The sequence below is a fragment of the Molothrus aeneus genome, unplaced genomic scaffold (genome assembly GCF_037042795.1).
Source record: "Molothrus aeneus isolate 106 unplaced genomic scaffold, BPBGC_Maene_1.0 scaffold_441, whole genome shotgun sequence".
NCBI classification, from domain to species: domain Eukaryota; kingdom Metazoa; phylum Chordata; class Aves; order Passeriformes; family Icteridae; genus Molothrus; species Molothrus aeneus.
The window spans coordinates 1-15196 of NW_027099113.1; the positions used below are offsets into that span (position 1 = coordinate 1).

At 53.0% G+C, this 15196-nt stretch overlaps 1 protein-coding gene across 1 annotated transcript in view; it reads right to left on the minus strand.

The window, feature by feature from the left end:
• Positions 1-65: 65 nt before the first annotated feature.
• PELP1 (proline, glutamate and leucine rich protein 1) overlaps positions 66-15196 on the minus strand; it is a gene marked incomplete at its 3' end in the record, with an annotated part of 33282 nt that continues 18151 nt past the window's right edge. The window contains exons 10-17 of the mRNA XM_066571379.1: positions 14373-14461; positions 12570-12683; positions 10230-10380; positions 7909-8035; positions 5118-5173; positions 2752-2973; positions 359-640; positions 66-312 (exon numbers count right to left, since the gene is read on the minus strand). Of these exons, the coding sequence (XP_066427476.1) occupies positions 66-312; positions 359-640; positions 2752-2973; positions 5118-5173; positions 7909-8035; positions 10230-10380; positions 12570-12683; positions 14373-14461 (1288 nt within the window). The remainder of the gene's footprint in view (positions 313-358; positions 641-2751; positions 2974-5117; positions 5174-7908; positions 8036-10229; positions 10381-12569; positions 12684-14372; positions 14462-15196) is intronic.

Sequence of the window (15196 nt, forward strand, 5' to 3'; positions counted from 1 at the left end):
CATCCCCCATCCCCATCTCCCCTTCCTCCCCTTCCCCCTCATCCTCCCCTCCCCCCTCTCTCCGCCTTGCGCGGCCTCCGGAGCCGCCGGAGGGGTTGGGGGAGGTGGTGGGGGAGGGGGAGGGGGTGGCGGAGGGGGTGGGGGAGGGGCGGCCACCCCTCCCCCCATCTTCTCGCCCAGCTCGGCCTTGGCCTTGGGCACGATCACCACGGAATCGTCCGAGTCGCTCTCGAGCGAGATCTCCACGTCCGAGCTCTCCTCGCGCTCGTAGTGCACGAACACCGGGCGGCGGGGCCGCGCCCCGCCCCCGCCCTGAGGCCCCGCCCCCGCCGGAGGCCCCGCCCCCAGGGGCCCCCGCCTCGCCCTGAGGCGGCGGGAGGGGCATGGGAGGGAGGGGGAGGGGAGGGAGGTCGGGTTTGGTGGATGAGGGGGTGGGGGGAGGGGCGGCGCTGGGGGTGGTGGTGCTGGAGGGGTCGGGGTTGGGGGGAGGGGCGCGGAACGGGGGTGGGGGAGGGGGGTGGTGGGGGTGGTGGGGGGAGGGGCCGGATGGGGGAGGGGTGGGAGGGGGAGGGGGTGGGGGAAGCAAAGGGCGGCAAAGGGCGGAGCAGAGGAGGAGAAACTCCCGGCATTGGGAGGAGACCTGGGCGTGGGGGAGGGGCCCGGGGTGGGGGAGGGGCCACGGGATGGGGGAGGGGCCACGGGATGGGGGAGGGGTCATAGAAATGGGGGAGGGGCCAAGGGAATAGGGAGGAGCCATGGAAATGGGGGAGGGGCCAAAGAATGGGGGAGGGGTCACGGGATGGGGAGGGGCCAAGGGAAGGGGGAGGGGCCATGGGATGGGGAGGGGTCACGGGATGGGGGAGGGGCCATGGAAATTGGGAGGGGTCACAGGAATGGGGGAGGGGCCATAGGATGGGGGAGGGGTCAGAGAAATGGGGAGGGGTCACAGGAATGGGGGTGGGGCCACGGGATGGGGGAGGGGAGAGAGATTTGGGGGAGGGGTCAGAGAAGTGGGGAGGGGCAATGGAAATGGAGGAGGGGCCAAGGGAATAGGGAGGAGCCATTGGAATGGGGGAGGGGCCAAAGAATGGGGGAGGGGTCATGGAAATGGGGGAGGGGCCATGGGATGGGGGAGGGGACAGAGAAATGGGGGAGGGGACAGAGAAATGGGGGAGGGGTCATGGAAATGGGGGAGGGGTCACAGGAATGGGGGAGGAGTCAGAGAAATGGGGGAGGAGTCACAGGAATGGGGGAGGGGTCATGGGAATGGGGGAGGGGTCATCGAAATGGGGGAGGGGCCAAGGGAATAGGGAGGGGCCATTGGAATGGGGGAGGGGCCAAAGAATGGGGGAGGGGCCAAGGGAATGGAGGAGGGGCCAAGGGAATGGGGGAGGGGCCAAGGGAATGGGGGAGGAGTCACAGGAATGGGGCGGGGCCATTGAAATGGGGGAGGGATCATGGGATGGGGAGGGGCCAAGGGAATGGGGAGGGGACAGAGAAATAGGGGAGGGGTCATGGAAATGGGGGAGGGGTCACAGGAATGGGGCGTGGCCATTGAAGTGGGGGAGGGGTCATGGGATGGGGAGGGGCCAAGGGAATGGGGGAGGGGACAGAGAAATAGGGGAGGGGTCATGGAAATGGGGGAGGGGTCACAGGAATGGGGCGTGGCCATTGAAGTGGGGAGGGGTCATGGAAATGGGGAGGGGCCACGGGAAAGGGGGAGGGGTCAGAGAAATGGGGGAGGGGAGAGAGAAATTTTAATGAGGATTTTTGGGATAATTTGGGGACATTTCAGGGACATTTTTGGGCTGATTTGGGGCAGTTTTGGGGCTATTTCCAGGCCTATTTTTGGTCTGTTTTGGGGCTGACTTCTGGCTATTTTTGGGCTGATTTCCGGGACATTTTTGGGCTCTTTTGGGGCTATTTTTGGGCTGATTTCCGGGACATTTTTGGGCTGTTTTGGGGCTATTTTTGGGCTGATTTCCAGGACATTTTGGGCTGATTCGGGGCTATTTCCGGGACATTTTTGGGCTGATTTCAGGGATAATTTGGGGCTATTCCAGGGCTATTTTTGGGCTGATTTCCGGGACATTTTTGGGCTGATTTGGGGCAGTTTTGGGGCTGATTTCCAGACCTATTTTTGCTCTGTTTTGGGTCTATTTTGGCGCTATTTCCAGGACATTTTTGGTCTGATTTCAGGGCTATTTTTGGTCTTTTTTGGGTCTGTTTTGGGGCTGATTTCAGGCATATTTTGGCGCCATTTCCGGGCTATTTTTGGCCTGATTTCCAGGACTTTTTTGGGCTGTTTTGGGGCTGTTTTGGCGCCATTTCCGGGCTATTTTTGGCCTGATTTCCAGGAATTTTTGGGCTGTTTTGGGGCCATTTCCAGGCCATTTTTGACCCTGATTTCCAGGCCATTTTTGGTCTGTTTTTGGCCTGATTTCCGGGCCATTTTTGGGCTGTTTCGGGGCTCAGTTTTGCGTCTCTCACCTGCACGTCGGGGTCCCTCTGGCCCTGCCCGAATTTGCTCTGTTTTGGGACAGTTTTGGCGGCTATTTCCAGGACATTTTTGCTCTGTTTTTGGTCTGTTTTGGGGCAGTTTTGGGGCTGATTTCCAGGACATTTTTGGGCTGTTTTGGGGCTATTTCCAGGCCATTTTTGACCTGATTTCCGGGCCATTTTTGCTCTGTTTTTGGCCTGATTTCCAGGCCATTTTTGGGCTGTTTTGGGGCTCAGTTTTGCGTCTCTCACCTGCACGTCGGGGTCCCTCTGGCCCTGCCCAAAGGCCCTGAGCGCGCAGGGCAGGGGCGGCGCGGCCCCGGGCGGGGCCCCCAGCAGCAGCGCCTGCAGGACCCCGTAGAGCCCCCCCCGGCAGCGGGCGCTGGCGTACGGCGACCCCGAGGGGCCAAAAAGCTCCGGGGGGCAAAGCTGGGGCAGGCGCAGGGCCAGGGGCACCACCAGCTCCTGCAGCCGCTGCGACCGGGGGAATGGAGCAGGTTAATTAATGGAGCGTTAATTAATTAATAAAACGTTAACGAATCAGATATTAGTTAATGAGTCAAATGTTAATTCACGAAGAAAATATTGGGGGGAAACGGCAAAAATTGGCAGGGGGGAAACACAGGAAAATTGGGTGGGAAATTAAAATTTTGGGGGGGATAGAAAATTGGGGCGAGGAATTAAAATTTTGGGGGGGATATCAAAAATTTGGGGAGGGAATTTAAAAATTGGGGGAAATGTTAAAAATTGGGGGAGGAATTAAAATATTTGGGGGAAATATTCAAAATTGGGGTGAGGAATTAAAATATTTGGGGGAAATATTCAAAAATTGGGTGAAACAGATAAAAGTTGGGTTGGGAAATTAAAATGTAGGGGAAAATATTAAAAAATTGGGGTGAAACAGACGAAAATTGGGGTGAGAAATTAAAATTTTGGGGGGAAATATAAAAAATTTGGGAGAGAAATATTAAAAAATTGGGGTGAAACAGAGAAAAATTGGGTCGGGAAATTGAAATATTGGGGGAAATATTAAAAATTGGGGTGAGGAATTAAAATATCGGGGAAAACAAAAAATTGGGTCGGGAAATTAAAATATTGGGGATTATATTAAAAATTGGGGTGAGGGATTAAAATATTTGGGGGAATATTAAAAATTGGGGTGAAACACAGGAAAATTGGGGTGGGAAATTAAAATTTTGGGGAAAATATTAAAAAAATTGGGTGAGAAAGTGAAATTTTGGGGGGAATATCAAAAATTTGGGGGGGATATTAAAACATTGGGGGGAAACACACGAAAATCCCCTCAAACCCCTCCCAAAATCCCCCAAATCCCCCTGAAATGGCCCAAATCCCTCCAAAAATCTCCCCAAAATCCCCTCAATTCCCCCCAAATTTCTCCAAAATTCGCCCAAAATCCCGCAAATTCCTCCCAAAATCCTCCTCAAATCCCCCTGAAATGCCCCAAAATCTGGGGCGTTTTGGCCCCAAAATTTGGGGGGATTCCTCCCAAAATTCCCCCAAATTCCCCCTAAATTGCCCCAAATTCCTCCCCAAATCCGCCCAAAAATCTCCATAAATTGCCCAAAATCCCCCCAAATCCTTCCCAAAATCCCCAAAAATCTGCCCAAAATCCCCCTCAAATCCCCCCGAAATGCCCCAAATTCCTCCCCAAATCCCCCCAAAATGCCCCAAATCCCTCCCCAAATCCCCCAAAATCTTCATAAATTGCCCAAATTTGCCCAAAATTCCCCCAAATCCCTCCCAAAATCCCCCTGAAATGCCCAAAATCCCTCCCCAAATCCCCCAAAATCTCCAGAAATTGCCCAAAATTCCCCACAATCCCTCCCAAAATCCCCTCAAACTCCCCCAAAATCCCCCTCAAATCCCCCAAAAATCCTCCCAAAATCCCCCTGAAATGCCCCAAAATTTGGGGCATTTTGGCCCCAAAATTTGGGGGATTCCTCCCAAAATTCCCCCAAATTCCCCTAAATTGCCCCAAATCCATCGCAAAATCCCCCTCAAATCCCCCCTCAAATGTCCCAAATTCCTCCCGAAATCTCCAAAAATTGCCCAAAATCCCCCAAATCCCTCCCCAAATCCCCCAAAATTCCCCCAAATCCCTCCCAAAATCCCCCCAAAATGCCCCAAATCCCTCCCCAAATCCCCCCAAAATCTCCAGAAATTGCCCAAATTCCCCAAAATCGCCCTCAAATCCCCCTGAAATGCCCCAAAATTTGGGGGGATTCCCTCCCCAAAATCCCCCCAAATCCTTCCCAAAATCCCCCAAAATCTGCCCCAAATCCCCCTCAAATCCCCCCGAAATGCCCCAAATTCCTCCCAAAATCTCCAAAAATTGCCCAAAATCCCCCAAATCCCTCCCAAAATCTCCCCAAAATCCCCTCAATCCCCCCCAAATTCCTCCCAAAATCCCCCAAAATTCACCCAAAATCCCCTCAAATCCCCCCCAAATCCCCCAAAATCTCCATAAATTGCCAAAATTTGCCCAAAATTCCCCAAAATCCCCCCCAGAATCCCCCCAAAATTCCCAAATCCCTCCCCAAATCCCCAAATTTTGCCCAAAATTTGCCCAAATTTGCCCAAATTCCCCCGCGCTCTCACCTGTGCGTCTCCTCCTTGATCAGGGGTCCCCCCGTGAGGAGGATCCTGCGCAGGGCTGGGGGGGGGAACCCCAAAATTGGGGGGGAAAGGTCAAGGTTGGGGACCCCTCCCCAATTCCTGACCCCACCCAGGGGGAATTTGGGGGGTCCTGGAGGGGATTTGGGGGAATTTGGGGGAATTTTGGGGGTCCCAGGTGGAATTTTGGGGGTCCTGGAGGGGATTTGGGGGTCCCAGGTGGAATTTTGGGGGGTCCCGGGGGATTTTAGGGGGAATTTGGGGTCCTGGGGGGATTTTGGGGGGTCCCAGGGTGAATTTGGGGGGATTTGGGGGGAATTTGGGGGAATTTTGGGGGTCCCAGGTGGATTTTGGGGGGTCCTGGAGTGGATTTTGGGGGGAATTTGGGGCGTCCTGGGGGATTTTGGGGGTCTCAGGGGAATTTGGGGAGAATTTGGGGGTCCCAGGTGGAATTTTGGGGGGTCCTGGAGTGTATTTGGGGGTCCCAGGGGAATTTTGGGGGAAATTTGGGGGTCCCAGGTGAAATTTTGGGGGTCCCAGGGGGATTTTAGGGGGAGTTTGGGGGGTCCCGAGGGGAATTTGGGGGGAATTTTGGGGGTCCTGGGGGATTTTAGGGGGTCCCAGGGTGAATTTGGGGGGAATTTGGGGGTCCCAGGTGGAATTTTGGGGGGTCCTGGAGGGGATTTGGGGGTCCCAGGGGAATTTTGGGGGAAATTTGGGGGTCCCAGGGGGATTTTAGGGGGAACTGGGGGGGTCCTGGGGTGGATTTGGGGGGATTTTAGGGGGTCCCAGGGGGATTTTGAGGGGGGGTCCCGGGGGGATTTTGGGGGTCCCAGGTGGAATTTTGGGGGCAGTTTGGAGAATTTGGGCAGTTCTGGGGAGATTTTGGGGTCCTGGGTTGAATTTCTGGGGTGATTTCAGTCGATTTTGGGGTTTTTGGGGTCGCTGAGTTCATTCCTGCCGTTCCCAGGCCGTTTTTGGGGTGATTTCAGGTGATTTTGGGGTATTTTGAGGGCGATTTTGGGGCGATTTTGGGGTTTTTGGGGTTGCCGAGTTCATTCCCGTGGTTCCCAGGCCGTTTTTGGGGCGATTTCGGGCGGTTTTGGGGGTGATTTTGGGGTATTTTGAGGCTGATTTTGGGGCGATTTTGGGGGTTTTGGGGTCACTGAGTTGATTCCCGCGGTCCCCAGGCCGTTTTTGGGGAGATTTTGGGGTGATTTCAGCTGATTTTGGGGTTTCTGGGGTCGCCGAGTTCATTCCCGCGGTCCCCAGGCCGTTTTTGGGGCGATTTCTGGCTGATTTTGGGGTGATTTTGGAGGTGATTTTGGGGGCGCTGAGTTCATTCCCATGGCTCCCAGGCCGTTTTTGGGGTGATTTCAGCTGATTTTGGGGTATTTTGAGGGTGACTTTGGGGCGATTTTGGGGTTTTTGGGGTTGCCGAGTTCATTCCCGCAGTCCCCGGGGCATTTTTGGGGCGATTTCGGGCAGTTTTGGGGGTGATTTTGGGGTATTTTGAGGCTGATTTGGGGGTGATTTTGGGGTCGCTGAGTTGATTCCTGCAGTCCCCAGGCCGTTTTTGGGGTGATTTGTGGCTGATTTCGGGGTGATTTCAGCTGATTTTGGGGTTTCTGGGGTCGCCGAGTCCATTCCCACGGTCCCCAGGCCGTTTTTGGGGTGATTTCAGGCAATTTGGGGGTGATTTTGGGATGATTTCAGCTGATTTTGGGCTGATTTTGAGGGCGATTTTGGGGTGATTTTGGGGTTTCTGGGGGCGCTGAGTTCATTCCCGCAGTTCCCAGGCCGTTTTTGGGGTGATTTCAGCTGATTTTGGGGTATTTTGAGGCTGATTTTGGGGCGGTTTTGGGGTTTTTTGGGGTTGCCGAGTTCATTCCCACGGTCCCCAGGCCGTTTTTGGGGTGATTTCAGGCGATTTTGGGGGTGATTTCGGGGTGATTTCCGTTGATTTTGGGGTATTTTGAGGGTAATTTTGGGGTGATTTTGGGGTGATTTCAGTCAATTTTGGGGTTTTTGGGGTCGCCGAGTTCATTCCTGCACTTCCCAGGCCGTTTTTGGGGTGATTTCAGGCGATTTTGGGGGTGATTTCGGGGTGATTTCAGTTGATTTTAGGGTATTTTGAGGGTAATTTTGAGGGTGATTTTGGGGTGATTTCAGCTGATTTTGGGGTTTCTGGGGTTGCCGAGTCCATTCCCGCGGTCCCCAGGCCGTTTTTGGGGCGATTTCGGGCGGTTTGAGGCTGATTTTGGGGTGATTTCAGCTGATTTTGGGGTTTTTTGGGGGCGCTGAGTTCATTCCCGCGGTCCCCAGGCTGTTTTTGGGGAGATTTCGGGCTGATTTTGGGGTGATTTTGGGGGTGATTTTGGGGTTTCTGGGGTTGCCGAGTCCATTCCCGCGGTCCCCAGGCCGTTTTTGGGGCGATTTCGGGCGGTTTTGGAGGTGATTTTGGGGTATTTTGAGGCTGATTTTGGGGTGATTTCAGCTGATTTTGGGGTTTTTGGGGCTGCCGAGTCCATTCCCGCGGTCCCCGGGCCGTTTTTGGGGCGTTTTCGGGCGGTTTTGGGGGTGATTTTGGAGGTGATTTTGGGGTTTCTGGGGGTGCCGAGTCCATTCCCGCGGTCCCCAGGCCATTTTTGGGGTGATTTTGGGGTGATTTCAGCTGATTTTGGGGTTTTTGGGGGTGCCGAGTCCATTCCCGCGGTCCCCGGGCCGTTTTTGGGGCGATTTCGGGCGGTTTTGGGGGTGATTTCGGGGCCTTACCTGCCAGGGCGGCGGCGCAGGTGTCGCTGTTGGCCGCGGGTTCCCCCTTGCGGTGCAGGGGGGGCCCCTCCAGCCCCTCCCCCAGTTTGGGCCTTTTGGGGGCGCTGGGTTTGGGCTCCACCCGGAGCTGCCGGAAAACGGGGGGGTCAGGGGGGGGTTCGGGGGAGATTTTGGGGTTTGGGGGAGATTTTGGGGGGTTCGGGGGGGATTTTGGGGGTTTGGGGAGATTTTGAGGGGGTTTTGGGGGGATTTGGAGGAGATTTTGGGGGGCATTTGGGGGCTTGGGGAAGATTTTGGGGGGATTTTGGGGGAATTTTGGGGTTTTGGGGGGGATTTGGGGGGATTTTGGGGGGAATTTGGGGTTTTGGGGGGGGGTTTGGGGGGATTTGGGGAGTTTGGGGGAGATTTTGGGGTCAGGGGAGATTTTGGGGGGATTTTGGGGGATTTGGAGGGGATTTTGGGGAGAATTTGGGGGTTTGGGGAGATTTTGGAGTTACGGGGAAGATTTTGGGAGGAATTTGGGGTTTGTGGGGGATTTTGGGGGCATTTTGGAGGGTTTGGGGGAAGATTTTGGGGTCAGGGGAGATTTTGGGAGGGTTTGGGGGGGATTTTGGGATGAATTTGGGGTTTTAGGGGAGATTTTGGGGGGAATTTGGGGGAATTTGGGGGAGATTTTGGGGGGAATTTGGGGTTTTGGGGGAGATTTGGGGGGCTTGGGGGGCTTTTGGGGAGAAATTTGGGGGTTTGGGGGAGATTTTGGGGTTAAGGGGCAGATTTTGGGGGGAATTTGGGGATTTGGGGGAGATTTTGGGGGGATTTTGGGGGATTTTGTGGGGAACTTGGGGATTTTGGGGGAATTTTGGGGAGTTTGGGGGGAATTTGGAGGTTTGGGAGGAAATTTTGGGGAGATTTTGGGGGAATTTGGGGGAATTTGGGGTTATGGGGGAGATTTTGGGGTGCAAAGGAGCAGTTTTAGGGCTCAAGGCGCAGTTTTGGGGCACCAAGGGCAGTGTTAGGGTACATAGGGAGCATTTTTGGGGTGCAAGGAGCCGTTTTGGGGCGAGGAATGGAGATTTTGGGGTACAAGGAGCAGTTTTAGGGTACAGAGGGGGCATTTTTAGGGTACAAAGGACAATTTTGGGGTGCAAGGAGCGGTTTTGGGGTACAAAGGACAATTTTGGGGTGCAAAGGAGCATTTTTGGGGTACAGAGGGGGCAGTTTTGGGGTGCAAGGAGCGGTTTTGGGGTGAGGAATGGAGATTTTGGGGTGAAAGGAGCGGTTTTGGGGTGCAAGGAGCGGTTTTGGGGTGAAAAAGAGCGGTTTTAGGGCTCCAAGGGCAGTTTTAAGGTACAAAGAGCGGTTTTGGGGTGAAAGGAGCAGTTTTAGGGTACAAAGGACAATTTTGGGGTGAAAGGAGCCGTTTTAGGGTTCAAAGGGGGCAGTTTTGGGGTGCAAGGAGCGGTTTTGGGGTGAGGAATGGAGATTTTGGGGTACAAGGAGCAGTTTTGGGGTACAAAGGACAATTTTGGGGTGCAAAGGAGCATTTTTGGGGTGCAAAGGGGCCGTTTTGGGGTGCAAGGAGCAGTTTTAGGGTACAGAGGACAATTTTGGGGTGCAAGGAGCGGTTCTGGGGCGCAAGGAGCAGTTTTAGGGTACAGAGGGGGCATTTTTGGGGTGCAAGGGGCCGTTTTGGGGCTCAAGGAGGGGTTTTGGGGTGCAAGGAGCGGTTTTGGGGTACAAAGGAGCAGGTTTGGGGTACAAAGGAGCAGGTTTGGGGTACAAAGGAGCAGGTTTGGGGTGCAAGGAGCGGTTTTGGGGTACAAAGGACAATTTTGGGGTGCAAGGAGGGGTTTTGGGGTGCAAGGAGGGGTTTTGGGGTGCAAGGGGCCGTTTTGGGGTACAAAGGACATTTTTGGGGTGCAAGGGGCCGTTTTGGGGCTCAAGGAGCGGTTTTGGGGCTCAAGGAGGGTTTTGGGGCGCAAGGGGCCATTTTGGGGCTGAAGGAGCGGTTTTGGGGTACAAGGAGCAGGTTTGGGGTACAAAGGAGCAGGTTTGGGGTGCAAGGAGCGGTTTTGGGGTACAAAGGACAATTTTGGGGTGCAAGGAGGGGTTTTGGGGTGCAAGGAGCGGTTTTGGGGCTCAAGGAGGGGTTTTGGGGTACAAAGGACAATTTTGGGGCTCAAGGAGGGTTTTGGGGCTCAAGGAGCGGTTTTGGGGCTCAAGGAGGGGTTTTGGGGTGCAAGGGGCCGTTTTGGGGCTCAAGGAGGGGTTTTGGGGTGCAAGGAGGGGTTTTGGGGCTCCAGGAGGGTTTTGGGGCGCACCTTGGTGGCCTCGCAGGGGGCGCTGATGTCGCTGAGCAGCTGAGCCAGCAGGGCCTCGCTGGGGCTCCCCGGGCTCTGCAGGATCCCCGAGGCCGCCCCGGCCACCTGCACCCACAGCTCCAGCACCTGGTACAGGCGGCTCCGCACGGCCCTGGGGGGGCCAGAAACGGGGTCGGGGACCCCAAAAACCCCAAAAATGACCCCAAAAACCCCAAAAATCACCCCAAAAACCCCACAAATGACCCCAAAAACCCCAAAAATGACCCCCAAAATCACCCCAAAACCCTCCCAGCACCCACAGGTCCAGCACCTGCTATGGGCAGCTCTGAACCGCACTGGGGACCCCAAAAATTGACTCAGGGACCCCAAAAACGAGTTCAGGGACCCCAAAAACCCCAAAAATCACCCCAAAAAACCCCAAAACGACCCCAAAACCCCCCCCTGCACCCACAGCTCCAGCCCCTGGTACAGGCGGCTCTGAACCGCCCTGGGGACCCCAAAAATCCACTCAGGGACCCCAAAAATGGACTCAGGGACCCCAAAAATTGGCATTTTTCCCATTTCCGGGCCCTTTTCCCCCATTTCTGGGATATTTTCCCCCATTTTTGAGCCCTTTTTTCCCATTTCCGGGCCCTTTTTCCCCATTTCCCAGCTGATTTCCCCCATTTTTGAGCCATTTTTCCCATTTTTGGGCCCTTTTTCCCCATTTCCGGGATGTTTTTCCCCATTTTTGTGATTTTTTCCCCATTTTTGTGCCGTTTTTTCCTGTTTCTGGGCCCTTTTCCCCCATTTCCCAGCTGATTTTCCCAATTTCCGAGCCCTTTTTCCCGTTTTTGGGCCCTTTTCCCCCATTTCCCAGCTGATTTTCCCCATTTTTGTGATATTTTTTCCCATTTTTGTGACATTTTTTTCCCATTTCTGGGCCCTTTTTCCCCATTTCCCAGCTGATTTTCCCCATTTCTGAGCCATTTTTTCCCATTTCCGGGATGTTTTTCCCCATTTTTGTGATTTTTCCCCCATTTCTGGGATATTTTCCCCATTTCTGAGCCCTTTTTCCCGTTTTTGGGCCCTTTTCCCCCATTTCCAGGCCCTTTTCCCCCATTTTTGAGCCATTTTTCCCATTTCCGGGCCCTTTTTCCCCATTTCCCAGCTGATTTTTCCCATTTCTGGGACGTTTTCCCTCATTTTTGTGACATTTTTCCCCATTTCCCAGCTGATTTTCCCCATTTTTGTGCCATTTTTCCCGTTTTTGGGCCCTTTTTCCCCATTTCCAGGCCCTTTTCCCCCATTTCCGGGATATTTTTCCCCATTTTTGTGATTTTTTTTTCCCCATTTCCGGGATATTTTTCCCCATTTTTGTGACATTTTTTCCCATTTCCGGGCCCTTTTTCCCCATTTCCCAGCTGACTTTTCCCATTTCTGGGATGTTTTTCCTCATTTTTGTGACATTTTTCCCCATTTCCCAGCTGATTTTCCCCATTTCCGGGCCCTTTTCCCCCATTTCCCAGCTGATTTTCCCCATTTTTGAGCCCTTTTTTCCCATTTTTGTGCCATTGTCCCCCATTTCCCAGCTGATTTTCCCCATTTTTGTGCCATTTTTTCCCATTTCTGGGATGTTTTTCCCCATTTCCGGGCCCTTTCCCCCATTTTTGTGATATTCTTTCCCATTTCCGGGATGTTTTTCCCCATTTCCCAGCTGATTTTTCCCATTTCCGGGCCCTTTTTCCCCATTTCTGGGATATTTTCCCCATTTTTGAGCCATTTTTTCCCATTTCCAGGCCCTTTTCCCCATTTCCGGGATATTTTTCCCATTTTTGTGATTTTTTTTCCCCATTTTTATGATATTTTTCCCCATTTCTGAGCCCTTTTTCCCGTTTTTGGGCCCTTTTCCCCCATTTCCAGGCCCTTTTCCCCCATTTCCCAGCTGATTTTCCCCATTTTTGTGCCATTTTTTCCCATTTCCGGGATATTTTTCCCGTTTTTGTGCCATTTTCCCCCATTTCCGAGCCCATTTTTCCCGTTTCTGGGCCCTTTTCCCCCATTTTTGTGATGTTTTCCCATTTCCGGGCCCTTTTCCCCCATTTCCAGGATATTTTTCCCCATTTTTGTGCCATTTTTTCCCATTTCCGGGATATTTTTCCGATTTTTGTGCCATTTTCCCCCATTTCCGAGCCCATTTTTCCCGTTTCCGGGCCCTTTTCCCCCATTTCCCAGCTGATTTTCCCCATTTTTGTGCCCTTTTCCCCCATTTCCGGGATATTTTTCCCGTTTTTGTGCCATTTTCCCCCATTTTTGGGACATTTTTTCCCGTTTCCGGGCCCTTTTCCCCCATTTCCGTACCCGAAGGGTCTCTCCTGCCCCGGGGGGGGGTCCCTGGGGCCGCTCCAGGAGCTCAGGACCTGCGGGAAGAGGCGGCCCAGGAGGGACCCCCAGCGAACCAGGCGGGCCCCGCACCTGGAAAACGCCAAAATCCCATCGGAATTCCCGAAAAATTCCCTCGGAATTCCCAAAATCCCATCGGAATTCCCGAAATCCCCAAAAAAATCCCAAAAAAATCCGCCCAGAATTGACCAAATCTCCCCCAGGAGGGACCCCCAGCGCACCAGGCGGGCCCCGCACCTGGAAAACGCCAAAATCCCATCGGAATTCCCGAAAAATTCCGAAATTCCCTCGGAATTCCCGAAATTCCATCGGAATTCCCTCAGAATTCCAAAAAACCCAAAAATCCGCAAAAAAATCCCAAAAAAATCCGCCCGGAATTGCCCAAAATCCCCCCCAAAAAATCCGCCCAGAATTGCCCAAAATCCCCAAAAATTCCCCCAAAAAAATCCGCCCAGAATTCCCAAAATCCCCCAAAAAAATCCACCTAGAAATGACCAAAATCCCCCAAAATTCCCCCAAAATTCCCCCAAATCCCCCCCAGGAGGGACCCCCAGAGCACCAGGCGGGCCCCACACCTGGAAAACACCAAAATTCCCAAAATTCCCTCAGAATTTCAAAAATTCCATCAGAATTCCCCAAAATCCCAAAAAAATCCACCCAGAATTGCCCAAAATGCCCCAAAATTCCCCCCAAATCCTGCCTGGATCCCTCTGAGCATCCCCAGTCCCTCTCCCAGTATATCCCAGTATGTCCCAGTATATCCCAGTCCCTCCCAGTCCATCCCAGTCCATTCCCAGTCCATCCCAGTCCATCCCAGTATATCCCAGTATATCCCAGTATGTCCCACTCACGCCAGCAGCAGCGCTCCCAGCACCTCCCAGTCCATTCCCAGTCCCTCCCAGTATATCCCAGTCTATCCCAGTATATCCCAGTATATCCCAGTATATCCCAGTCCCTCCCAGTCCGTCCCAGTATATCCCAGTCTATCCCAGTATATCCCAGTCCCTCCCAGTCCATTCCCAGTATATCCCAGTCCCTCCCAGTATATCCCAGTCCATTCCCAGTATATCCCAGTATATCCCAGTATATCCGCTCACGCCAGCAGCAGCGCTCCCAGCACCTCCCAGTCCATTCCCAGTATATCCCAGTCTATCCCAGTATATCCCAGTATATCCCAGTATATCCCAGTATATCCCAGTCCCTCCCAGTCCGTCCCAGTATATCCCAGTCTATCCCAGTATATCCCAGTCCCTCCCAGTCCATTCCCAGTATATCCCAGTCCCTCCCAGTATATCCCAGTCCATTCCCAGTATATCCCAGTATATCCCAGTATATCCGCTCACGCCAGCAGCAGCGCTCCCAGCACCTCCCAGTCCATTCCCAGTATATCCCAGTATATCCCAGTATATCCCAGTATATCCCAGTATATCCCAGTCCCTCCCAGTCCATTCCCAGTCCCTCCCAGTATATCCCAGTATATCCCAGTATATCCCAGTCCATTCCCAGTCCCTCCCAGTCTATCCCAGTCCATTCCCAGTCTATCCCAGTCCATTCCCAGTATATCCCAGTCCATTCCCAGTATATCCCAGTCCATCCCAGTCCAGCTCACGCCAGCAGCAGCGCTCCCAGCACCTCCCAGTCCATTCCCAGTATATCCCAGTATATCCCAGTATATCCCAGTCCATTCCCAGTCCCTCCCAGTCCCTCCCAGTATATCCCAGTATATCCCAGTATATCCCAGTCCATCCCAGTCCAGCTCACGCCAGCAGCAGCGCTCCCAGCACCTCCAGCGCGTTCAGGTGCACCTGGGGCAGCAGCAGCGCCCGCAGGGGCCCCTCCCCCAGCCAGCCCTGGGCACAAGGGGAGACCAGAAAGGACCAGTATAAACCAGTATAAACCAGTATGGATCATTATAAACCAGTATGGACCAGTATGGATCATTATAAACCAGTAAGGACCAGTATAAACCAGTATAAACCAGTATGGATCATTATAAACCAGTATGGACCAGTATGGATCATTATAGACCAGTATGGACCAGTATGGATCATTATAAACCAGTATGGACCAGTATGAACCAGTATGGACCAGTATAAACCAGTACGGACCAGTATGGACCAGTATGGATCATTATAAACCAGTATGGACCAGTATAGACCAGTATGGATCATTATAAACCAGTATGGACCAGTATGGATCACTATAAACCAGTATGGACCAGTATGGATCATTATAAACCAGTATGGACCAGTATGGATCATTATAAACCAGTATGGATCATTATAAACCAGTATGGACCAGTATGGATCATTATAAACCAGTACGGACCACTATGGACCAGTATAAACCAGTACGGACCAGTACGGACCAGTATGGACCAGTATAGACCAGTAAGGACCAGTAAGGACCAGTACGGATCATTATAAACCAGTAAAGACCAGTATAAACCAGTATAGACCAGTATGGACCAGTATGGATCATTATAGATCAATAGAAACCAGTATAAACCGATATAAACCAGTAAGGACCAGTATAAACCAGTATGGACCATTATAGATCAATATAAACCGGTATGGACCAATATG